Here is a 25,894-nt window from a genome sequence, read left to right as displayed (position 1 = left end):
GATATCCGCTAAGCTACCCAATCCGGATTGCTCATCTAGAGCAATAAAAATAATGCTCATAGTAAATACTACTCGATATTATGACTTGCATTTTTATTAGTACTAGTATCGTTAATACGGGGCGTAGTGCCGACCTTCTCAAATGTTTTTTTTATGGTGACTAGAAAATTTCAGTAGAAGGGTTTTCTTTAGAAATAAACACACAATAAATGAAATGCTTGTTGTAGGTACATTTATTTGATTTCAAAGCATAGTTATTACTGGTAGGATGTCTTGTGAGTCCACACGCGTAGGTACCACCGCCCTGCCTATTTCTGACGTGAAGCAGTAATGCGTTTCGGTTTGAAGGGTAGGGCAGCTTAGAACTTATATCTCAAAGTGAGTGGCGCATTTACGTTGTAGATTCTATGGGCTCCGGTAACCACTTAACTTCAGGTGGGCCGTGAGCTCGTCCACCCACCTAAACAATAAATAATAATAAAAATTCAGATTACATTCAATGGGAGAAGCAGTTGTATTTTACTGTGATATCAAATTAATATAATTGTAGTAGCCCCGTTTCTTCTTCCTTTTTTTTCCACTGCGACAATTGGCTTCTTGCGCTTCTATATATATAATTATTAAATAAATATTTTCAATAAAAACGTAGAAAGATGAAATAGAATTTATTTATTTAAAACTTTAATCCGTTGAAACGAGCTAAATGAAATCAAATGTTGATAAAATGAAATAAAGTCTCAATAAAATAGTGAGAATTTCATAAGAATTTATTACAGTGTTTTTTCTTGGAGGAGCCTTGGGTAGCCACGACCAGCGACCTTGTTTCATTTTTCCACACTTATGCACTTTCACAGATGCTAAACGTTTAATAAAGCATTATTATTAGACGCTTAAACCTGAAGAATCACTAAACTTAACAAATTATAAAAAAAAATCTAAGCGTTTCCGCCAAAATCTCAGTAATCCGTTTCAAAACAATTATCATTTCTTCGTGACCTTCTTAATGGCGTCGTCGATTACCGAAATACCAAAATCAACGTCTGCCTTCGTGATGCACATCGGCGGCTTCATTCTGAACACCTGCAACAATTGGCAATCGTTATTATTCATAACTAGCGACCCGCCCTTGCATCGCTTCGGAAACATTTCATTTTATTATTGATAGCTGAGTCCCGCGATGTTACAAGCGATTATTGTCGTACCGCGGGTGAAGCCGCGGGGCAAAGTTAGTCTAAAAAAAGTAGCCTAAGTTACTCTTTGTATCATCAGCTACCTATCAGTTAAAGTCCCGTCAAAATCGGTCCAGCCGTTCCAGAGATTAGCCGGAACAAACAGAACGACAGACACACAGACAAAAATTGTAAAAAATGTTATTTTGGTGTATGTACCGTATATATAAATTCACTAGCGACCCGCCCTCACTTCGCTTCGGAAACATTAAAACACACATGAAACAAAAAAAAAAAATAAAAAAAAAATTAAAAAAAGTAGCCTATGTTCATCAGGGACAATGTCGGCTTCTAATGGAAAAAGAATTTTTCAAATCGGTCCAGTAGTTTCGGAGCCTATTCGAAACAAACAAACAAACAAATCTTTCCTCTTTATAATATTATATAGTATAGATAGATATGCATGTAGTAAAAAGCGGTTATTTCAATATTACAAACAGACATTTTTTTTTATACGTATAGATTTCATTTAATCGGTCATAAAGTTAGTGGGTGAGTGACAAAACGAATGAATATAATTGAATGAAAAAAAAAAAACAAATTCTATTCTACTGAATTTTGATTCGAATTCGTTTCTCATTCTAGTTACTGGAGATTGAGAGACAGATAGTAATGATATAGGTATGGATGGTATCATTTAATTTTAATTATCAAACACCCAAAACTCACATTACTCCACCGCCCGCCAAGTACAACTAGAACTCCATTGTCTTTAATCTCTTCGTGTATATCTTTCACAAGGGACACCGGCAGGGGTTTCTTAGTGCCAGGCTCGACCAGCTCGACCCCGATCATGAGGCCCTGTCCTCTCACATCGCCAATCACTGGATGCTGCTTCTGTAGCTCCATCAACTGCCTGATGAAGTATTCGCCAACAGTTTTGCTGTTCTTTTGAAGTTCTTCCTCGTCAATAACCTAAAAAACCAATTTGCCTAATCACAATTTCGGTATCGCTCACAAAACATTTAACGGTGAAAGGCGATTGCATGCAGCAGAGATGCGAATGTTGCGATGGATGTGTGGAGTAACGAGAATGGATAGAATACGGAATTAATATGTTAGATGAAGACTGAAAGTGGCACCTGTGACAGAGAAGCTGAGAAGTGCGCGTTTGGGATGGTATGGACATGTGATGAGACGAAATGAAAATGAAGTTGGTAAGAGAATGTTAACTAAGAATATGGAAGGATATAGAGGAAGAGGTAGACTTAAGAAGAAATGGATGGATTGCGTGAGAGACGATATGGGTAAGAGGGGAGTGAGCGAAGAAATTGTATATGATAGAAGAGTATGGAAGGAGAAAACATGTTGTGCCGACCGGTAACTGGGAGAAGGGCAGGATAATGATGATGATTAATCCTGTATTGAGTGCATATAAGAGTTCATAGACATCGTAACATGAATATAATACGTTACTTTTAAATGCATTTACATCTAAAACGGCTTTTCCAACTGTTGCGGCCAAAGCGTTTCCTCCAAAAGTGTTGAAATACGATTTTCCGCTGTGAGCGGCTGCTATCTCTTTAGTGGTGACGACAGCGGCCAGAGGGAATCCGTTGCCTATTCCTTTGGCCATCGTCACGATATCGGGCTTCACGCCATGCGTCTCGAAGCCCCAGTAGTGGTCTCCGGTACGACCGAAACCCGTCTGGACCTAGAAGAAGTTAAACGTTTGTTTCACGAAATTTGTTAATTCTTTTTATGTAATTTAAACTAAGCTTTGAGGACAGGGAAGTTATGATATTTATTTAGAATTTCCTTCCAAAGCATATAAGTTTACAGTGGTCCTGATGATGGGTGGTTAACGTCGTTCCGGACGTCAACAATTCCAGGAGCACAAGACCGCTGCTTACTGCTGACAACTCATTTCAAAATTCGTTTTAAAAGGATGCTGACCATTCCAGGTCCAGTTGATACGTGACAAAGATGATCTCTGGAAAAACTTTGTGGACGAGCAAAACTTCCATGTGTCTACATTATACCACTTTACAGCGTTCTCTGGTCTAAGTCTTTCTAAAAAGTTCTTTGTTTAGGTTCTACCTCACCTCATCAGCTACATACAAGCCGCCATTCTTCTTGATTAGCTCTTGAGCTCTCTTCAGGTATCCCTTAGGGAACTGCACCACTCCACCAGCACCCTGGATAGATTCCGCGAAGAAGGCTGCTACTCTGCCGGCTGGTACAGAATTACCTAGGAGCTGTCGTTAAAAAACAATGTGTACCTATAGGTATATTCAAAGACTTTTCAGTACCAAAGTACCAATAACACACGAGAGTCTTAACTTGGGGCCGCTTAATGTGATCAGTGAAATTAATAAATTAGGGTCACCACTTGGTGTTAAGTAATCACCGGGACCCATAGGTATCAGAACGCAAATGCCGTCACCCACGCGTGTCCATATGGGTTATATTGTACAACCATTGTCTAAATCTTCACACGGGAAAGCTTATGACCGCTTCGCGACAGCAATAGTCAGGGTGGTGGTACTTACCCATGCGAGTATACAATACGCCTTACCACCAGTAATTCAGCAAATTGATGTATGTATTTCGCACTATAAATTTTTGTAATGTTATTTATCCCTTCGTCTTGGATTTGTAAATAAGGATGTTCTTAGAAAAAATTGATCTCTGTTTGCAGGATTTTATTACAGGCATAGTCGCAACGTGTGTGCGAGCGTGTGTCTGTGTGTGAAAGTGCTGATTTAGGGTACTAGTGATATGACATATAGTATGTATAAGACGTATAGTTTTTTTTTTTTCAAATAAGACTTTTCATATTTTTATTCAGTTTTACCAAATTTTTATAAATCTAAGTTTTTTTTGTACTAAATTTTAATAATAACATTGATGATATCAACCGAACTTGACGTATGACTGGCATTGACCTGAACTCTGTACAAAAATATGTATAAACAGATAGTACGTCACGTTCAAAGATTAGCGAGCCATGATAATTTATAAAAATACTTCTCCTCTGTGATTTGAATCAGACTTGTGAAGCTATTTAAGAACCGATTTCGTAATTAACGATTGATAAATAAATAATGTTTCGTCGAATTTTCCATTTTGACATAACCAGTGAATGCTCCAGATGAAAATTCTCTCTGGAACTATTTCGTGAATCTCAAGCTTTTTGTCCGTGGAGAAAAAATAAAACCGACTTTAACAAAATAAAAATGAGAATGCATATAATGAATGTAGTCGAAGTTTACTAAATATATTGATACTAAAACTGTAGGTCACACATCTTGATAAATTTTAAATCAGGTCACATGAAAAGCACCAGCTTTCGAATAAAAAAAAATCTCCAAAGTCGGTTCACCTAGCCAAAAGTTTTAAGGGGACACACAAAAAATCGACTGTCCTGGTGTTAAAAACATAGCAAAGTTTATAAATGTCACAACGCCGCTACCACGTATTTTACGTGGTATTAACGGTAGGTAGCGGCTTGGTGCTGCCATTGGCATTGCTGAAGTCCATGGGCGACGGTAACCACTCACCATCAAGTGGGCCGTATGCTCGTCTGCCTACAAGGGCAATAATTTTTTTTTAATAAAGACCTACCTAGCTACCACGTATTAGCGGATGTACGCGGATATGGACGTATCTACTGGAGGTAGGGAGTTTGTAGGCTCGCATGAATAGGTACCATCACCCTGTTTATTTTTGCCGTGAAGCATTAATGGCTTTCGGCTTGAAGTTGTACTGTGGCAACTGAGAATTCGAACTAATGTCTCAAGCTGTATTTTACGTTGTTGATGTAAAGACTCCGGTAACCACATGATAACAATTTGGCTGTGAGCTCGTCCCCAATCCAAGCACGAAAAACTAAGAATACACTGCAAGCAATTACACCCATATGGTACTACTATTATGTCCGCATATAAGAATTCACGTGTTTGTGGGGAAGCTGTAATTTTGCAATATCCAATAAAACTTACCCAGTTGTATGTACATATGCTGCGATAACAGATTGTTTTATTAAAAAACCTGAGGAATTTCACTGACCTCGTCGAGTTGATGAATGTATTTTTCGGTGCTAACGCATTCGTTGGGACACGAGCACGCGCCAGCCACCTGCGAAATGGAGTCTCTGCAGCCGCCCCAGCTCCCCCGGTACGGATCTGGATGTGCAGCCTGTGTGGTGAACATTTTATAAATATTTTGTGTCTTTTATTGGTTTAGACTAGCCGTTCCCAAAGTGGGCGATAACGGCCCCTTGTGGGGGCTGCAGACCTAAAGGGGTGCGGTAAGAGACTCAGAAAAAAATGGCGGCGTTGTGTAGAGGCTTGGGAGGCGATTTGTAACTTCATCTAGGAGGACTCTTAGACACCAACTGAGCTCTCGCTATAGTAGATTTTAAGTAGGTGAAAAAGTGGGGGCGCTAAAAATTTTTTTTCTCATAGTGACAGTAGACAAAATAAGTTTGGGAGCCCCTGGCTTAGACTGACTGACTCGAAAATGCATATATGTATTTATTTAAGAAATGTATATAAGTAGGTATCTATGTCAGCCTCTGATACCTATAATATAGCAAATCTTGAATTAGGGCCGAGTTATCGTTCTTGATTTGTTCTCAGATAGTTATTTATTATTTATAGATACGAAACATACAGACCTAACATACATACATACACATGTGTAGCATACAGCGCCGTACATGTTATAATAAAATAAAATTTAATTTACTTATAATATTTTAATATCTAATATATAAAATTCTCGTGTCACAATGTTCGTTCCCATACTCCGCTTGACCGATTCTCCTGAAATTTTTTATGCATATTCAGTAAGCCTGAGAATCGGCTACTATCTATTTTTCATACCCCTAAGTGATTAGGGTTGTCCACCCCTAACATTTTTTTTTTATTTGGACATTTTTTTTTGTTATAATGAGGTATTATGTGGTTGAATAAGGTTTTGTTATTTTTATTATATATTCCCTCATCGTTCACAGCGCTACATGCCTCTTTCACTCATTTACCACATACTTACAAACTTACAATAAGTTAGTTTTTTTTTCTACACTAGAAATTCCCCAGAAATCTTATATATAGCAAAACAATGTTTGCCGGGTCAGCTAGTTTAGTTATAAAAATCCATATATTGAAATATGTATGTGTAATCAATAGCTGTTACTTATGGCTTCATCCGCTTGTTCAAGAAAAAATGTGTCCGAAGTGTCCAAAACTAATAAGTATAATAATAATTTTGAATATAAATAAAACATACAAGATTACACCCGAACTTTCTTTGACTCAATTTAGCTTGCTTTTATCTGATTATTCTACATACCTACTCGAAGGGCACTGCTACAAACCTCGCAGAAAAGTTAATGACTTCTTAATAATCTCATTATTTAACTCACGTGATAAAATCCCGGCGGTACGGGGAGGTTCATTCTATACGACTGTGTGGCAGATAGCCCCATGAGGCTGCTGTTGTATCCGTGATAGCTGGTCTGGAGAGATATCACGTCCAAGTTACCCGTGTACGCCTTCGCCAGGATCGTGGCCAGATCGTTCGCTTCTGTTCCACTGTTCACTAAGTAGACGACCTGAAATGGTGGTTATTTGGTTGAGAACTTCAGACCCTCTTTAGTAAATTGTAAGTGTGGTTTTATTTTTCAATGATTTATTATTGTTAATCACGATGACACGAATCTAATGGTATCATAAAAATGAAAGAGAGACGCTCGATATTTATTGGGATAAATGAACAGGTAAGCTCTCGAGCCATCGGGGACCGTATAGATGACGACCTGATTTCCACCAACCACTCTGAGACACCTTTAGTAATGAGGTGGAACTTTCGTTACTGGTGTAATACCTTACAGGCGAAGAAACCACCTACTCGCCCATCATTATAATTAGAGAGCAGGAAACAGAATTAAGATCAGAAAGAAGGTACCTAAAGAGCGAACACCGTTTGTTTGTTTTTAAAACTTCATCTCCTTTTTATTAATATCACCATAAAAGCCATTACAGCTTTTCAAGGACTTTAAATTTGAGCTATAATTTTGGCTTCAATGTTAATAGTATAAATTTACTTATGTGACGTTTGTGTAACTATACTTGAGACCTTAGAACTTATATCTCAAGGTGGATGGCGCATTTACGTTGTGAATGTCTATGGGCTCCAGTAACCACTTAACACCAGGTGGGCTGTGAGCTCGTCCAATCATCTAAGCAATAAATCAGTCGTTGTTCGCTGTGTGCAGTAGGTCTATTGACACTTCGTGCACAAGAGATGACGCTCTACGAAGCCGAAATTAGCCGATTGTCTCTTTCCAACGGCCGATGTCCACTATTTATAGCCGGGTACTGTACCAGTTTTCGTCGAGACTGTCAGAGTCGGTACGTCCGAACTTACATTAAGATCATCGGGTAGTTTAGACGACAATTTCTCAATGTATTCATATATTCTTGGATGCCGGTACAAGTTCGTCGTGTGCCATATTAAATCGATTTGTTCTTTGAGAGCTGCGTTTAGCTTCCTGTAATTAATAAGGCGACAATAATTAATTTTTTGACAGTACTGATAATGCTAACAAGAGAGAAACGATAACATTCATGTTTAGGTGGCACTGTTTAGTTGTTAGGTAGGTACTTACCTTTAGGTAATTAGCTTTTCATTATCTTTAGTCAGTTACAAAGCTCTGATGACAAAATTAAAGTATTTAATATTCATAAGCACTAAATAATAGTTATTTTCAATTCAACAAATTTAAATCTCACAAAAGCATTGTGACAACCCAGATTTGTTCCTAATCTACCCCTAGTCCCTATTCCCCCCAATCTATGGTACTTACGGATGACTATTTCCAACTGAGACAGTAACGACTCCGCCGAACAGGTCCAAGTATCTTTTGCCCTCGTGGTCGAAGAGCCACTGCATGTGACCCTGGTGTAATAGCACCGGCTTCTTGTAAGAATTAGGTATCGCTGGCGGCATATGTTTCGACTTTAAATGTTCCAGTTGTTCGTATGTTGGGCCCTGGGTGGATAAATCATTTGTATTCTTTAATCTATACTAACATATAAATCTACAGTGGTTTTTACGGATGTTCCGTTATAACTACTGAACCATGCATCCGATTGACTTGAAACTTGATATCCATGTAGAAAATACATGTACTTAATGGATAGGCTAATATTTATATGAGTGTTGGACTCCCTACACCGGTTGTGGGGGCGTTAATGATGAGAATCTTTGTGGGGGTGAGAAATAATAATGTTGATTTTAAATGCCCAGCGAAGCGGACGGGTACAGCTAGTATGATAATATAACTAATATTTTGGTTCGGAGTTCAACTAATTAAAAGTTTAATTTTTTGGTAAGGGCAATAGATGGCACGATGAAATTCATTTTTGTATAATAATACTGTTACAAATTGAAATAGGCGAAATGACGAGTTTCACGACAAATAGGTTTTATCGGGAGCACTTCAATCTCATTATAATAATCACCAATGAATATTCTGTTCTTTTGTAGGACAAATCAGTCAAGCTTGTTGTAGTGAGGCGAGTGGCGTAGCTGTATCAACTGACCCTCGTGGCAAATTCTTTATATGGGGCCCCGGTCAAAATCGTTACGGTGCGCGGTGTAATTAAATTTCAATAAATCACTGAAGTAAGTAGTCACCGAAGACAAAATGAATTAGTTTCTTTGTAGTCATGGTTTTCTGCTCACACGTATTTAGTTTGTTCTAGCTGATTGCTGATTTTTCAATGTACCTGTTTTACTTTATTTTATTGCCTAGTCTATTTGAGTAAATGTCCTAACGACACACCTCTTGCTAAGTGACCATCGGAACCGATGGAAGTTAGAGATTAAGTCTGGACCTAAGTCTCAATTGTGTAGTATGACAGTTGCCCCATCCTTCAAACCTAAAAGCATTACTAATTTGCGGCGAAAATAGGCAGAGTGGTGTGGTATCAACTCGTGCGGGACTTTAACATGGCTGTTGGGTACGCAGCACGTCACCCGTGTCGATAAGGCGAGTGACGCCAACCCAGGTTGGACGGGTTTATGAATCTTATAAGATTTCTTGAAATCCTATAAGACGCCGGATGCCCGTCCCGTGGCGATTATTCGTGTCGATCTGTAGGCTTAGTGCGAGTTTCAAAAATCGAATCGAATGACTCGCATCGAGTGTACGCTCTTCACGGTGAAACGTGCGGAGCTCTGAGTGCGAGTTACTTGATTTGCAGGACGTTTATTCATCTTGAGAAGCGATAATTTTTTCTTTTATATTGGTAGCACGCAAGGGTTTTTTAAGGCGTTTAATTGAAATGCCAAGCTTTCTAACGATATTTATAATTATTCGGGTAATGGGTAATGTACCTGTGCTTAGTGCGAGTTTTTTTAATTACTCAGTCGATGTTAATGATATGTTTAATTTGTGTGAGGTTGTATCAGTGCCACCTAGTGGTAAGCTTATGAATCTCATTTTGTGGGAGAGAGAAGGTTTGTTAATGTTGCTGTCTCATGTATCGAATAGCTTTACCGAAGTGAGCCTCTCGATTATTGTATGTGCGAGTGCGAGTTGCAAATTAATGGATTTTGAGAGTATTTCTTCACTTTCAAGGAAGTTAAGTAGTCACTAAAAATTTTGCCGTGAAACCAATACAATATCAAGATTTTTTCTTTCGTTTTTAATAATAATGTTGTTTTTGAAGGTTTTATCTATTCTAATGGTTTATACACATATCTTTTTTCGGTTAGAAAATTTTATAGACGTCTAGCTAGTTGTAAATATGTACATATTAATTCTTTGCTTTTTCATTTAATTCTTATTAAATCATTGCTTTTTTTTAAAGAGTTGTTTGATGAGAGAGAGAGTGTGAGATAGAGTTGTTTTTTTTTTATTGCTTAGATGGATGGACGAGCTCACAGCCCACCTGATGTTAAGTGGTTACTGGAGCCCATAGACATCTACAACGTAAATGCGCCACCCACCTCGAGATATAAGTTCTAAGGTCTCAGTATAGTTACAACGGCTACCCCACCCTTCGAACCGAAACGCATTACTGCTTCACGGCAGAAATAGGCGGGGTGGTGGTACCTACCCGTGTGGACTCCCAAGAGGTCCTACCACCAGTGAAAGAGTAGGTATTCTTTATTGTACACAAAATGAATAAATATTGTGAAACATTCTTTCTTGGTCTTATCGCTAAGAGTGATCTCTTCCAGACAACCATTAGATGGGCAAGAATAATTTCGAAATGAATTGCACACTGTGTACCTATCTATTATAGAAATATATAAACACACGCACATACACACGCGCACACACACACACACACGCGCGCAATATACATATTTACAGGTACATACGTACAGATTTATATTTATAAATTATATAGAAATTTGAACAATGTAATAATAATTTTGCTTCTTTACACATTTATAAATAAGGATGGATGCTCGTAATAATTTTAGTATATTTGGGCCACCTAATGAAGATCATCAACACTATTACCGTAAATACAATCATTTTATAAACGTTCAACGGGTAAATGATTAAACCTATGTAAAACATAATTTCTTAATTAAAAAAAGCTGAAATAATTACCTATTCCAAGATTAATTATGTTAAGGTTGTCTAAATATGTAATTACAATTAAATAAATTCTATAATAAACTTCTAATTCTAATACTTCTATTAAAGTTACTAAAAAAATATGTTTATGCTGGGCAGTTTTCGTGTATTTTAAAGGTTACGCCATTACGGCAAAGTTTGTTTACGAAATTGCACCCTTAGAATGGAAGTGGTATAACTAAAAAATTTAAGATTAGTTTTATATTTCAAAACACTTATGTATTATTATTAAGAACCTACATTTTAAGTAGGTAATACGTGAAGCAAAAATGTTGGACTCCTTTTTACGAAAATTGCGCGGACGGAGAAGTATGAAATTTCCCACACTTATAGAAAATATAGAGAAGTAGTGCAGATTGCTAATATATTTTTTTTAATTGTGCATAAACAATAAAGAAATAAACTAAATGAATAAAAAAACCTTACACACATTACCATGTACTTGACACACACACACACACACATGCATTTATACTTTTTTTGTTTATTGATTTATCAATCTGTGGTCAAATTAGCCTTGGCGACATAGAGCAATGATTACACCGGCCGACATCATTTTCCTTGTTCAAGTTCTGATTACTTTTTTCCACTAATTTGGTAGTGCTGATCACGAAATTATACCTCATTTATAATCACCTCATTTAGTATCACATCAGGTTTTAAAAAAATTAAGACATTGGCTATTTTAATTTTTTTGATTAAAACAAATTAAATTTTAGATTTTGGCGCTCTTTTCTCGAATCGTGCGACCTCTCGTGAGGAAATATATTAGTTGCAACAACGACACACCCATTCGAAACAGGTTACATGCAAATAAACCTCTACAGTTACTTTGTTCATAAACTTTTTACTGAAATTAGTGTGTTTATTTTTAAAAAAAACTTACGTTACGTACTTATATATATTTTTTTTATATTTTTTTACTTATATACAAAATTTCCATGCTTCTTGTGCGTGTGGGACAGTATAGCACGAGACAAGCACTACGTTAAAAAATAATGGAATCCTCGTAAAAATCTCAAAGTAGAAACAAAAAACGTTATACAAAAAAAAATTATTAGTCCTGAAAAAATTTTACTACCTCCGCTTCATATCAAACTCGGTATGATGAAACAGTTTGTTAAAGCATTGGATAAAAACAATGCTAGTTTTGAATACCTGTGTAAAAAAATTCCAAGATTATCTGATGCAAAAATTAAAGGAGTGTTCGATGGACCGCAAATCAGATCTTTGATGGCTGATGAAAAATTTTATGCCACAATGAATAACACTGAATCAGATGCTTGGCTGGCGTTCAGAGATGTTGTCAACAATTTTCTAGGAAATAATAAACATCCCGACTATAAAAATAAGGTTGCAAACTTATTGGATAAGTATGAAAAATTGGGGTGTAATATGAGCATAAAACTCCACTTTCTAGATTCACATGTGGACTTTTTTCCTGATAATCTTGGTTGATTACAGTAAAGAGCAGGGAGAAAGGTTTCATCAGGACATAAAAACTATGGAGACAAGGTACCAAGGTCGATGGAATGTGAATATGATGGCTGATTACTGCTGGTCACTGACACGTGATATTACTGAAGATACTCACAAAAAAACTACACCCAGACGTAATTTTGTCACGAAACGTAAAAGATGTCACTCTAAATAGTCCTGCAGCATTGTTTAGACTCATTGTTTTCTTTGTAAATGTTCAAATATATGTTTTTGTAATATGATTATTGATTTTTTCGTTAAATTTTGAAAAAAAATGCTTTTTCCTTCTTATAAAAAAATCTGATGTGATAGGGCAAATATGTAGGTGTTTTTGTGTTTAAAATAGTATAAATTGGTGATATTTGTGGCTCAAATACAAACAACTTTCAAAAAATTTTCATTTGTCGGCCGGTGTTATTATAGAAATGATGATAATAGAAAGGTGACAATAGAACTATAATAATGTTCAAACTTAAAATTTAAATAAATTATGGTCAAATTTCGACCACTGGACTACCATTAGTAGATAATAATAAAATCATTTATTGCCTTTCACACAGATTTAGATTATTACAGGCAGCCTACAAGGAAACAACAAAAAAACAAAACACTATTATATCATTTCTAGCAAGCAGCTCAACATTTGCACTTGTATATTATTAATAGGAATTTTATTAAGAATATTGACAATTTATGAGGAATTTGACAAGTACGGATTAGTTATAGATATATGTAGTTACATATTGTAAATTAAATTAGTTTTATAAGTGCAATAAAAAATAATTTAAATGATAAAATGATAAAGCCATACTTTTTTCCAATGTGACGATTAGAGGGTATCCTATTATTCTTTTCTATATTATTCTATCAGCTTATAAAATTAAACAGTCTCTTTTAGTCTAGAAAAGGACAAAGTACTCTTTCTGTCTTTTTTCAAATAAAATGGCATGCCTTAAAGTGTTTAAACCGAAAAACTAAAAAAATACAATTATTGTATTACAATATTGAAGTTTACCAGAAACTAAGAATTTTGGGTTGAGCCACTTTAATTCTAAAGGTACAAAATAGTTTTGAACACGTGACATTACCCGAATAATTTTGAAAGTGGTTGGTTCCCATTAAAATGCTGTTAAAATGCGTTGTATTTCATTTAGACGGTCTAATGCCAAAACATCACGTGCTACCAATATACGAGAAATAACATTATTGCTGCTCTCGGTGAATAAACGCCCTGCGAAGCGAGTAGCATATCTCAACTCACACTCACAATTCTTCATTTTTCACCGTATAGAACGTAAACTCGATTTGATTTTGATTTATTCATTTACAATTGAACAACTAGGAAAAAAAGATGAAAAGACATTTTGGAGGGACCGCGAGGAGCTAAATTGTGTGAATTGTTTTATTTTGTCTATTTAATGTTTCTTAGTTTATGCGTATTTAATATTTCTTCGTGTATAAGTGTAATTTTGAGACCGTCCTGGCCTAAAGGTTAAGGCGTCCGGTGTATTCGTATCTTGCAATGCACCGGTGTTCTAATCCCGCCGGCGGGTATCAATTTTTCTAATGAAATACGTACTTATCAAATGTTTACGATTGACTTTCACTGTAAAGGAATAGCATCATGTAATAAAAATCAAACCCGCAAAATTAATTTGCGTAATTACTGGTGGTAGGACGTCTTGTGAGTCCGCACGGGTAGGTATCACCACCCTGCCTATTTTTGCCGTGAAGCAGTAATGCGTTTCGGTTTGAAGGGTGGGACAACCGTTGTAACTATACTGAGACCTTAGAACTAATATCTCAAGGTGGGAGTCGGCATTTGCGTTGTAGATGTCTATGGGCTCCGGTAACCACTTAAGATTAGGTGGGCCGGGAGCTCGTCCACCCATCTATGCAATAACAAAGTAACGTGGGTTTATTAACTGTATAGTATCTGTGAAAGTGCAAAAATTTAAAAAAAAATAACAAAACCGCTGGACGTAGCTTCTCGAAGTCTTCGAAAAGGTCCACTGAAAAAAATCTCAGTATATAATCAGCATTTTGCAGAGATTATATTTTATCCCATATTATCTGATCTCATTTCATTTCATTCCATGCCAATTGATTAATGCTTCAAATTAATCAAATCCATTTCACTCCATATTATCATTTTTCATAAAAAAAGATTAGGCTCTATGGCATGATACTTTTGCCTCTCTAGTTGGAAAAATAGAACTACTAAAGAAATACTCGATCGAAACGTTAAAACCCACTAATTTGTAACACGCACTCGCACAAATGTCATTCGTGGTACTCATTTCGATAAAATTACTCGGTTACGAGATCACAACGTTAATATGAACTCGCACTCACAAAATAACACCGGGTACGTTTGCCGCTAGGGGCGCTGTTCCAATTGCATACAAATTTGAGCAAACTGGCTCGCTATCGAGAGCGTTACAAAACTCGCACTAAGCACACTGAAGCAGTCAATGTAGGGTCCTAAGGCGTACGATATCGTACAAGCTCACTCGAAATTAAAACAAAACTTTACTAATTAACGTAAACCGAGCCGACCGATCTGTCAATACAACCGAATTCAATAACCGACGATCTTTTCAATGGTCTTCAAGTCTTCAATAAATCTTTAATATTTCAATAAATTCTTCGAGGCGCAGATGTCTTTACTCGTGCGTTTTTTGGTGATCTTCGTTCGGAGGGTCGGCGGCTGGCGGTTGGCAGGTAGTCGGTCGAGAGTCGGTCGGTAGGTCGGCAGGTCCCTGACAACGTCGCAGGGTCGCTTAACTACTTCGGAATGTTACCCTACAGAGATCTCGTGTAAAATACGGCTCTCGTCGAGATCATTTTCACTATGATCGGCTCGGTTTATTCGTTATATCTATTTATTTAATAAATGTATATACTAATGCCTTATACTTAACTATTCTATGTTGTAATCCCTATCGATACATATAACTTATTCTATGCCAAATCTATATTACGCGCCCGTATAAACAAAATACCCGGTCCTGAACACAGATAAATGCTGTTTCTTACATGGTTTCGGGACGCGGGCCGGGCGCGTGTCCATTTAAGTTAATGTGCTAATCTTAAAACTATCGTGAATAATAAACCAAAAGTGTATACTATTTATTACAAAGCAACTTACGTTCTATTCTTAGTAAAATCTATGTGCACGTTATCTAAATCCTTATCTATCTATATGCACTCTATATAATTTATCTATTTGTTATTTATCTATTTGTTATTTATTATAACTCTTTACTTTTTTATACTTTACTTTGTTATAACTCTATGTCTATGTAACTCTATGTCTATATACGTATCTATATAAATCTATTATAAATTCTATTCAACTTATTCTATAATCGTGGGGCGACGCCGCTGTCGCCAACATCCTCCCCCTCGTGCGTAGCACCGACTCCTTGTAGTGGCGACTCTATGAGCGGGGCTCGTCGCTCGTTGCAGGCACCAGCAGGATCATCTTGGAGGCAGGTCTCTTAAGCAGACCGCCGCTCGTTCTGACGTCGACGGTTCGTACACTGTTGTCGGGGCCTGGGTAGGTGTGGACAACTTGCCCGCGCGGCCATGTGTTGCGTGGCAGCGTGGAGTCCACTATGAGGACGGTATCCCCACACTGCAAGTCCTCGCCAGCTGCTCTCCGGTCGATCTTCCTGGGCAGCAGCGTAGGCAGGTATTCCTTGACCCACCTACTCCAGAAGTGGTCCGCCATACGCTGCGCCACTCTCCATGTCCTTTTGCCGGTCAGGTCTTCTTCTGTGTAGTCGCCGATTCGCGGAGCTCCACAGGACCTCCCTATGAGGAAGTGGTTCGGCGTGAGTGCTTCTGACTCCCAACTCTCTTCCCTGACGACGAGCGGTCGCGAGTTGACGACGTGCTCCGCCTCCAACAGAAGAGTGTGCAGAACTTCTTCCCTCGGGTGTCTTTCCTTCAGTGTGACCGCCAGCGCGGTCTTCACGGACCGCACCAAGCGTTCCCACGCGCCTCCCATATTCGGCGCTCCTGGCGGGATGAACTTCCATTTTATGTTCATCTGAGCGGCCCGTGACACGACGTCTGTTTCCCTCGCGTTCTCGATCGCCTGCTTGAGCTCCTTGTTAGCGCCGACGAAGTTAGTCCCATTGTCGCTGTAAATGACTTTGGGCATTCCTCGTCGGGCGGCCATCCTGCGCAGCGCTAACAGCATTGAGTCTGCCGTCAGTGACGCTGCTAGCTCCATGTGGACTGCTCTCGTGGTGAGGCATGTGAACAGCACACCCCACCTCTTCTCGTGACGTCGTCCTACAGTCACCGTCATGGGCCCGAAGTAATCGACGGCAGCACAGGTGAACGGCGGCTCTCCATGTCGTAGCCGCTCTATCGGCAGGTCTCCGGTGGGCGGTAGTCGTGGTGTACTCCGATAGACCTTGCACCACTGGCATCGGACGGCCGTCGCTCGAATGATCGATCTTAGACCTAGGATCCAGTAGCGCTGCCGCACCTCGTTCATCACCGTTGCGTGGTTACCGTGCTGGAACGCCTCGTGATAGTGTTTGATCAATAATCTCGCTATAACGTGCTTCCCGTCCAGCACGATCGGTCGCTTGCAGCCTGCATCTATGTATTGCGCTGCGTCGATACGTCCTCGCAGGCGCAACAGGCCATCTTCCATCACGACGTCGAGCCGTCGCAACTTGGGGTGACGTTCGGGATATTTTTCACCGAAGCTCTCTCCTTGGCTGCTTCTCAGTAGGATCTTCTCCGCCTTCTTCAAGTGGATTGGATCAAGCAGCAGCCACGCTTCTTTAGGTGCTTCCGGGGTCCTTAACTTCCATGTGGATCGGGGTTGCTTCGTTCGTGTCGTCCTCCACGTGGGATCTTGCTGCTTCAATTGTCTGGACACGCAGGCGCTCTCCTTCCGGGGTCGACACAGCTCAATAAATTGGAGGACCCTGGCTGTTGCTCTCAATAACTTGACCCAGCTCGAGAATCTGTGCGGATCGGGCGTGGGTCGAGCGTCAGCGGTCCTCGCCGTGGCGACCAGGAAGGCCTCTGTCTCTTCTCCAGACGGTTCTTGCTTGAAGGTTCACGGCTTGGGCCAGCGCGATTCATCCCACGTCAGGAACTCGGGTCCATTAAACCACCGATGCGTGTGGTCGAAATCCGCCGGCGCCTCTTTAGTTGCGTCGTCTGCTGGGTTTTGCGAGCCAGGCACCCATCGCTATTCTTGGGGCTTCGTTGACTCTTCTATCTCGGCGAGTCGGTGCGCGACGAAAGGTTTGAACGTGCGTGGGTCGGTCTTTATCCATGTCAGGACTGTACTGGAGTCAGTCCAGTGCGTCCTTACACCGACTGCGATGTCCAATTCGTCCGCTATCGCCTGCGCCATCCTTGTCCCCAGCAGCGCAGCTTGCAGCTCCAGCCTTGGGATGGAGACTGGTCTCAGTGGGGTCACCCTGGCTTTCCCTGCTAGAAGCGTGACGCGGTAAGTGCTCTCGTCTGTCTTCTGACGCCAATAGACTGCACACGCGTAGGCCCTCTCGCTGGCGTCGGTGAACGTGTGCAGCTCCCCCTCAGTGTTGCAGCGCGAGAAGCACCTTGCTATTCGGAGGCCTTGCAGCATGCGAAGGTTCTCCATGTAGCGTTTCCACGCCACCTCGTCCTTTTCCAGGATGACGTCGTCCCAGTCGATCCCGCCCCGCCAAATGCTCTGAATGAGCGCTTTCCCTTCTATTAGCACGGGTGATGCCAGCCCCATAGGGTCGAAGGTTGACATTACCGCGCTAGTCACTTCTTGTTTGGTCGGGGTCCGTGCTTCTATATCCTTTGAGTCTCCTGGATGGATCCAGAATACCATCTCGTCCGACTCGTAGAACCACAGCAGGCTCAGGGTCTTTTCTTCCTTCGACCCCAGCTCTATGTCTCCTGGGGTCACACCGCCTGCGAGGCTCGCCAGAATGCAGCGCCTTCTATTGCCCGCGCGGCTTCTGGATATCGATGTCTGTAATCCTTGGCATTCTTATTTGTAACGAACGACGCCGCGCTCGGTGAACAGGCCGCTCCCAATATGACCGACGTCATTCTATACTCTTTTGGAGCGGCCTCGCATCAATCTTCTCTATAGAGGAATCTCAGGCTGTCGCGGTCCTCGTCCCTGATTCTTATCTGCAGGAACCTCTCCTTGATGTCCGCGACAACCACGACGAGCCTTTTCCGGAACCGCAACAACGCTTCGAACAGGGATTGTAGGTCCGAGCTTCGAAGCGGCCATCATCGCGTCTCCAACCTCTGTCATCCTCCTTCTCCAAGATGTCGAGCGCCTTTGTCTCCATATCCGTGCTCTGACGCTTGGGTGCGACTCTATTGCGATGTGCTCCTTCACTAATCTGTCCAAGGCCTCTTCGCGCATCGATACATGGGCGCAGGTGAGGAAGTTGACCTCTTTGGCGTTGTTGCCGTCGAGACCATGTAGCACCCATCCCAATTGGGTGAATGAGGCTACCGGTTGGGTCCTCCTGCCTCTGCGCGTCCTTGTGGCGGCGATGAGTCCCCAGTTGTCCTGCCCAATCAATAGTTTGGGGGATTGTTCATCGTAACATAACTGGTCCGCCAGGCTCTTCAGGTGCGCGTAGCCTTCGATGGTTTCCCTCTTCAGTCGCTGGGGTGCAAGGCTCATGTCATCCATTGTGCGCGCTCCGAAGATCGTCCTCTTCTGCCGCTGGTGAAGCCCTCGAACTCGGATGTTAAGCTTCATCGAGTCCTTCTTCGTTAGGGTCTTCCCGCCCACGGTCTCGAGGCGGAGCGTCTCCTTGGGTCCCTTCAGGCCGATCTGCTTCGCCACGCTCGAGTCCAGGAGAGTTACAGTGGAGCCTTCGTCCAGCAGGGCCAGCACCGTCGTCGATCCCGATGGCCCGTACACTTCAACGGGCACCATCTTCAAGTACGCCCTGCTGATCCGTGTGCAGTTGATGGGAAGTCGCACGTTGTTCGCAACTTCCCTGTTCTCTGCTGGCTCTGTCTCCGGCTTCTCGTTGTGTAGCGAGTAGTGATGCCAGCGTTTGCACGTGCGGCATGGCGGTCGTTGACATGTTTGCTTCCGGTGCTTACCGTTGAGGCACTTGTAACATAGGCGCGACTCCTTTGCCATTCTCCATCGTTCCTGCACCGTAGCTCTCTCGTACCTCGGACAATCATACAGCGGGTGTCCTTCCTTGCACTGCGGGCACGCCGGCTTGTCTATTATTACTCTGTCCGAAGTTGCGCGCTCGGTGCAGTCGGTTGTGGCGTGCGTCGCCTGTCGCCTCGATGGTTGTCTTTTTGTTGCCACCTCGGCCACGGCGTGTGGCCCGCACCGGTCCGCCATCTTGTTCAGGAAGCCGCACATCGTGTTGAGGTCCGGGTCTCCTTCAGTTTTATCGATAATGTGGTCGTACCACCGGAACCTCAGGATGGTTGGCATCTTGTCGACGATGCTCTTCAGCAGTTCGGGCGACATCAAATATTGGGGTTTCCGCAGTCCCCTGATCGCTGCGACGGTATTGTTAACATTGCTCGCCAGTGAGCAAATGTCGTAGGCGGAGTCGCTTATCGTCGGAAGCCTTCGTATGCGGTCTAGCTCCGCTAAGACTAGAGCGTCCGCCCTTCCATAGTACCGCCGCAGTGATTCCATTACTTCCTCCGGTGTGCTCTCGGAGTACAGCTGGCTGCGAACTCCTTCCCTGGCTTGTCCTTTCAGCGCTCTTCTCAGCCGCGCCATGTTTTGAGCGCTTAAGAAGAGTGGAGCGGTATCTTCGTAGACAGCCTTGAAGGCCACCCACTCCCTGCAGTCGCCTTCGAACGTCGGCAACTGGTGCATGTAGTCGGGTTGTGGTGGCAGCTCCTTGGTCGTCGCGCTCCTCACCGCTTCCACTATCGCCTTAGCCAGGTCCCTGTTGCTGCAATCTTCCATGTTGGCCTTGCTGACGGGGTGGTTCTCAATGTGCTCGCCTGCGGGCTCCTTGTCCATACTGCCCGCCGACGTCTGGACCCAGGCCCTGACCTGGTCCTCCCGGTCCTTTGGCTCTTCTATAATGGAATCATCGTCGTCTTCGCTTTCGGCCTGAATCAATTGCAGGCGGAGTCTGGCGGCTATGGTGGCTGCTTGTGCTTCTATCAATTCTTTTTCCGCCAGCTCCGCTCTCGCTGCCAGTTCCTTACGTCGTAGCGATTTCTTCGACGCGGGTCTATTTTCACCACGTGTCCGCGTCGTTGTCTCTTCAAGTTTTGTGTTCTGGGTCGTACCGGTCGCGGAGCTCTCGTATGTTTCGTACGACGTCGCTTCTGTTGCCTCCGGACTGGATTCTTGAACCGCAGGTTCGAGTGGCTGTTCCCTCGATGATCCCTTGTTGCTCCTGGTGATCGGCATCGTTGAATAATCGCTGTATCCGGCTCGAAGGACCAGCTGTTGGGTACGCAGCACGTCACCCGTGTCGATAAGGCGAGTGACGCCAACCCAGGTTGGACGGGTTTATGAATCTTATAAGATTTCTTGAAATCCTATAAGACGCCGGATGCCCGTCCCGTGGCGATTATTCGTGTCGATCTGAAGCAGTCAATGTAGGGTCCTAAGGCGTACGATATCGTACAAGCTCACTCGAAATTAAAACAAAACTTTACTAATTAACGTAAACCGAGCCGACCGATCTGTCAATACAACCGAATTCAATAACCGACGATCTTTTCAATGGTCTTCAAGTCTTCAATAAATCTTTAATATTTCAATAAATTCTTCGAGGCGCAGATGTCTTTACTCGTGCGTTTTTTGGTGATCTTCGTTCGGAGGGTCGGCGGCTGGCGGTTGGCAGGTAGTCGGTCGAGGGTCGGTCGGTAGGTCGGCAGGTCCCTGACAACGTCGCAGGGTCGCTTAACTACTTCGGAATGTTACCCTACAGAGATCTCGTGTAAAATACGGCTCTCGTCGAGATCATTTTCACTATGATCGGCTCGGTTTATTCGTTATATCTATTTATTTAATAAATGTATATACTAATGCCTTATACTTAACTATTCTATGTTGTAATCCCTATCGATACATATAACTTATTCTATGCCAAATCTATATTACGCGCCCGTATAAACAAAATACCCGGTCCTGAACACAGATAAATGCTGTTTCTTACATGGTTTCGGGACGCGGGCCGGGCGCGTGTCCATTTAAGTTAATGTGCTAATCTTAAAACTATCGTGAATAATAAACCAAAAGTGTATACTATTTATTACAAAGCAACTTACGTTCTATTCTTAGTAAAATCTATGTGCACGTTATCTAAATCCTTATCTATCTATATGCACTCTATATAATTTATCTATTTGTTATTTATCTATTTGTTATTTATTATAACTCTTTACTTTTTTATACTTTACTTTGTTATAACTCTATGTCTATGTAACTCTATGTCTATATACGTATCTATATAAATCTATTATAAATTCTATTCAACTTATTCTATAATCGTGGGGCGACGCCGCTGTCGCCAACAATGGCCAAACATCATTATTGACGCAAATTAATTTGTTTTTATGGGTTTCATTTTTATTACACTATGATTCTTGAACATAATAAGTACTTACGTATTTCATTGAGAAATTGGTCATTGCCCGTGGGATCTTTTTTTTTTTTTTTTTTTTTTTTTTTATGATTGAAAGTTTACTGGTGGCCCGAAGGCCTTTCCAGTTTCACCAGGACAGGTGGGCGAGCAAAGGCTCAGCCAAGAGGGGTGGGATTTGCTAACAACTGCCCGAGCGCCTCCGAAGGAGACCTAACAACTCAAGAGCAATTGTTTCGCGAATGAATCTACTACCGGATCGGAATCGCGACCCGCTGAGAAGATCCGGCGAGAAACTCAGCGGGCTGATGCATGGGTTAGGTTGCACGTCGACCTCTTTGTCGAGTTCGACGAGTACGGTTACCGGGGTCCCTAAGCCTGCCCCTAGTATTAGAGCTGAAGGCATCTAATGCAAAGGTTATTGGATCTGATGGATCCGTAAGGACGTGTCTAGGGCGTCGACGGTGACTGGCTCCTGCATGATCAGGATTCGGGGAGTAGTCAGCGGCGGCAACGATAAGGCGATTATCATGACGCATAGCCTTATCGAAGTATCGTTCCGACGCTGACTTCATGTATTTCCGAATTGATTCGAGGCCCAGGTCGTCGTGTAGGTCAACGTTCCTCACGAACCACGGAGCCCCGACAGCTAACCTGCAAAAGCGGGATTGTAGGGATTGGAGGGTGTCTATGTGTGTGCGGGCCGCGTGAGCGAACACCACACTCGCGTAAGTCATGACGGGCCTTATGCAAGTTTTGTAAAGTGTCACCTTGTTCCGAAGGGACATTTTACTCCGCTTACAGATCATGGGGTAGAGTCTACCGAGAATAAACGCGGCACGGTCACGGACTGATTTTATATGCGGGCGGAATGTCATCGATGCATCCAGGGTAACGCCCAGGTACTTGACCTTCCTGGCCCAGGGTATGGGTTGTCTAAAGAGAGTAATCGGGGGTGTGAGATTCCTCCTCCTAATCCGGGAGGAAATCCGTGTGGAGCTTCCCCTCTGAAATAGCACCGCAGTACTTTTCGCTGGGTTGATGTCTATGCGCCATTTTCGGAACCACTGTCCTAGGGCTAGGGCTGCGCTCTGAAGCTTCTTCGCGATTAGGGACTTATTTCTACTAGAATAGTAAACAGTCGTGTCGTCGGCGAATAAAGCTAAATGGGTCGGCGGCGACCGGGGAATATCGTTGACGAATAAGCTAAATAGGAGGGGTGAGAGGACAGAGCCTTGCGGGACTCCAGCTGTGAGAGGTCGTGGGGAGGAGCGGGTTCCCTCGACTCGATATCGAAAAGAGCGGTTCGACAAGAAGTCCCGTATGATGAGCACGAGACTATCCGGCACGCCCATGTTGAATAGTTTGAAAATCAAACCATTGTGCCAGACTTTGTCGAACGCTTTTGCGACGTCGAAGAAGAGAGCTCCCGTGTATAACGGTTTTGGTCGATTAAGCCCCACAAGAATGTGCTCCGTGAGGCGGTGCACCTGTTGAACGCATGAGTGATTTGTACGGAATCCGAATTGTTCATCGATAAGAATGCCCTTGGATGAGACGAAGTCTCTGAGGCGTTTGTAGAGCAGACGCTCATACAGTTTGCCTAGAGACATGAGGAGGCTAATCGGGCGGTAGCTCGTCGGATGATTTTTTGGTTTACCGGGTTTATGTATGCCGATAACGTCCGCTTCTTTCCACACCGCGGGAAAGATACAGTTCGCCATAGCGGCATTGAAAATAGATGCCAACATCACGATGAGTTGGACGGGTAGAAGTTTAATAACGCGGTTGGATATACCGTCGGAACCGGGAGCCTTGCGAGGACGTAGGTCTTTGATCAAGTCTTTAACTTCCATCGGGGTGACGGGTGGTAACGCATCAGAGGGTGGCAAGGAGGCTCTGCGTTCTACCTCACTGTCTACTAATTCTACATGAACAGGGTCCACGGATTGAGTGCTGGGCGTGCACTGGGTTTGCAATGTATCGGCCAGCAGCTCTGCTTTTTCGTCATCATCGAACGCCGCGAGTCGGCCTGAGGGGCCTACGAGGGGGGGCATAGTTACTACCGTATCCGATTTGAGAGTACGAGCTAAGCGGTAGTAAGACCTTTGGGAGGGCGCGAGTCCTTCTAAGAAATCAGACCATCTGGCATCTCGGACTTCGGCGATGCGAGACTTTACGTCGCGTTGTAGGGCACGCATTCGAATACGATTTTCCGCGGTAGGATACCTGTCGTAGGCGCGTATCGAGGCGTTCTTAGCTCTAAGGAGTTCCCTAATATCGTCGGACAATTTGAAGCGGTGAAGGAAGTCCTCCGCTACAACTTGTTTCGATGACCTATCTAATGTCGAGGTGATGTGTGACGTTAAGATGTCTATGGCTTCAGCGGTATCCTGAGGAGACGGGATAGAGTCCGGGTTAAACGGGAGCGATGGTGGATCAGATTCAGCCAGGCTGATGCCCAGCGTGTGCCAATCCACCACAGTCCTCGTGACGGGAACGGAATCGGGAGCGCGACCGAGCTTCATAACGACGGGACGGTGGTCTGAATCTAACTCTGAAACTACTTCGATCGAGTGTAAGCGCAGAGTTACGTTTTTTAATAACGCTATGTCGAGTATATCCGGGCGATGCGCGATATTTAGCGGGTAGTGAGTCGGGGTTAGCGGAGCGACGATATCGAAGGCGAGATCATCGATTAACGCGTCAAGCCGCCTGCCATTCGGGGTTGTGGTGTGTGAGTTCCACCTGATGTGTTTACAATTTAGGTCGCCCGCCAGAATGACAGAGCTCCCCATACCGAGCAGCGCCTCGATATCACTGCTTAGAACGATCTTATCCGGTGGAAGATAAACGGACGCGATAACGATCGGCGCGTGTCCCGTCAGTGAGATTCGGCACACTGATGCTTCGATATTAGCGAGCGCGGGAGGATCGAGCGGGACGCAATGCAGGGCTCTTCTATAGTAAATGACGGTACCACCACCACGGGCAGAGAGCCTGTCGTTCCTGACCATGTGCCCGTGGGATCTGTACATCGGCATAATCGAATCATTCGATACGACTACACCAGTCGTCCTATAGTTTAAACCACGATGACCTCCAAATTTAAAGTCTAAATTTGAGTATAAGAAAAAAAACAAAAATGTATGTACGGTGCGTGCCCGTTGATGATTCTGGAGTTTTTGTGGGTGCCGTGAAATCAGAAACCACATTGTTTTTATTAATTATATCTAGGTAAATAAAAACTTACCTTGTACTCTTTGGGTGTAAATCTGGTGGAGGGCATTTTAGCCGTACTATACGCCCTTCCAACCACATTGCACAGTCTTCCTGAAATATAAATATTATTCAAAGTAATTTTGTGTCCTATAGCAAAATTTACGTAATATAGCAAATATTCCTAACTTGTTTCACACTTTCTGGTTATATTGTATACGGTCACATCCTACTACAGCACGGATGCTATGCACTCCCTGAGACAGAGAACGAAGTCTAGAACATGTGCCATATCTCAAGCCAGGAGTCTTCATTAGTGGCGACAGAAAAGAAGACGTTGGCACCAAAATGGCTGGGATCACAACATGCACTATATAGCAACGCAAAAATCCTCAATTCTTCTAAGGAGGATTTCGGGACAATCTGCCCAATCACTCAAACTACAAGTAGTCGCTGTTAGCTTGGCCGGCAGTTTTGCACAGATTCAATCCTGCACTCCGTGTCTATGTAAAAATCAGTACTAAACCCAAAAATTAATAATGGAAAGAGTATTCTTCGGTGTGAGGCCTACGCGGAAGTTCGATGCTCAGCTTAACAAAGCCTTTTCACACGCACGTTCATACAAATCAAAGCACTTTATCTTCACATAAAACGTCTTTATTTATAGTATTCAATACGGATGAAGTAGTACCTCTGTTGGCCATTTAAACAAAATGTGCTATCACTACCGTACAACGAATGATACTAATACACGACAGTTTTGCGTCGTCGAC

The 25,894-nt window shown here is 42.6% G+C and overlaps 2 protein-coding genes across 2 annotated transcripts; both read right to left on the bottom strand.

Moving 5' to 3' along the window:
• Positions 1–664: 664 nt before the first annotated feature.
• LOC114242265 (alanine--glyoxylate aminotransferase 2, mitochondrial) lies at positions 665–25,894 on the bottom strand. The gene is made up of 10 exons (XM_028173361.2): positions 25,813–25,894; positions 25,156–25,235; positions 8,044–8,228; positions 7,605–7,728; positions 6,601–6,789; positions 5,241–5,369; positions 3,275–3,427; positions 2,662–2,883; positions 1,899–2,144; positions 665–1,080 (listed from the first exon to the last, which is right to left on the bottom strand). The coding sequence occupies exons 1-10, from the start codon at positions 25,823–25,825 to the stop codon at positions 982–984; spliced, it is 1,440 nt and encodes a 479-aa protein (XP_028029162.2). The 5' UTR covers positions 25,826–25,894; the 3' UTR covers positions 665–981.
• Positions 18,431–21,686, bottom strand: LOC149501989 (uncharacterized). Its single transcript, XM_089730837.1, has one exon. It carries the CDS (start codon positions 20,720–20,722, stop codon positions 18,437–18,439), a length of 2,286 nt encoding a protein of 761 aa, XP_089586963.1. The 5' UTR covers positions 20,723–21,686; the 3' UTR covers positions 18,431–18,436.

Source organism: Bombyx mandarina, chromosome 11, assembly GCF_030267445.1.
Source record: "Bombyx mandarina strain Sakado chromosome 11, ASM3026744v2".
In the NCBI taxonomy this organism is placed as follows: domain Eukaryota; kingdom Metazoa; phylum Arthropoda; class Insecta; order Lepidoptera; family Bombycidae; genus Bombyx; species Bombyx mandarina.
Note: the sequence above shows the minus strand (reverse complement) of the source record. Positions and strands in the feature narration are given on the sequence as shown.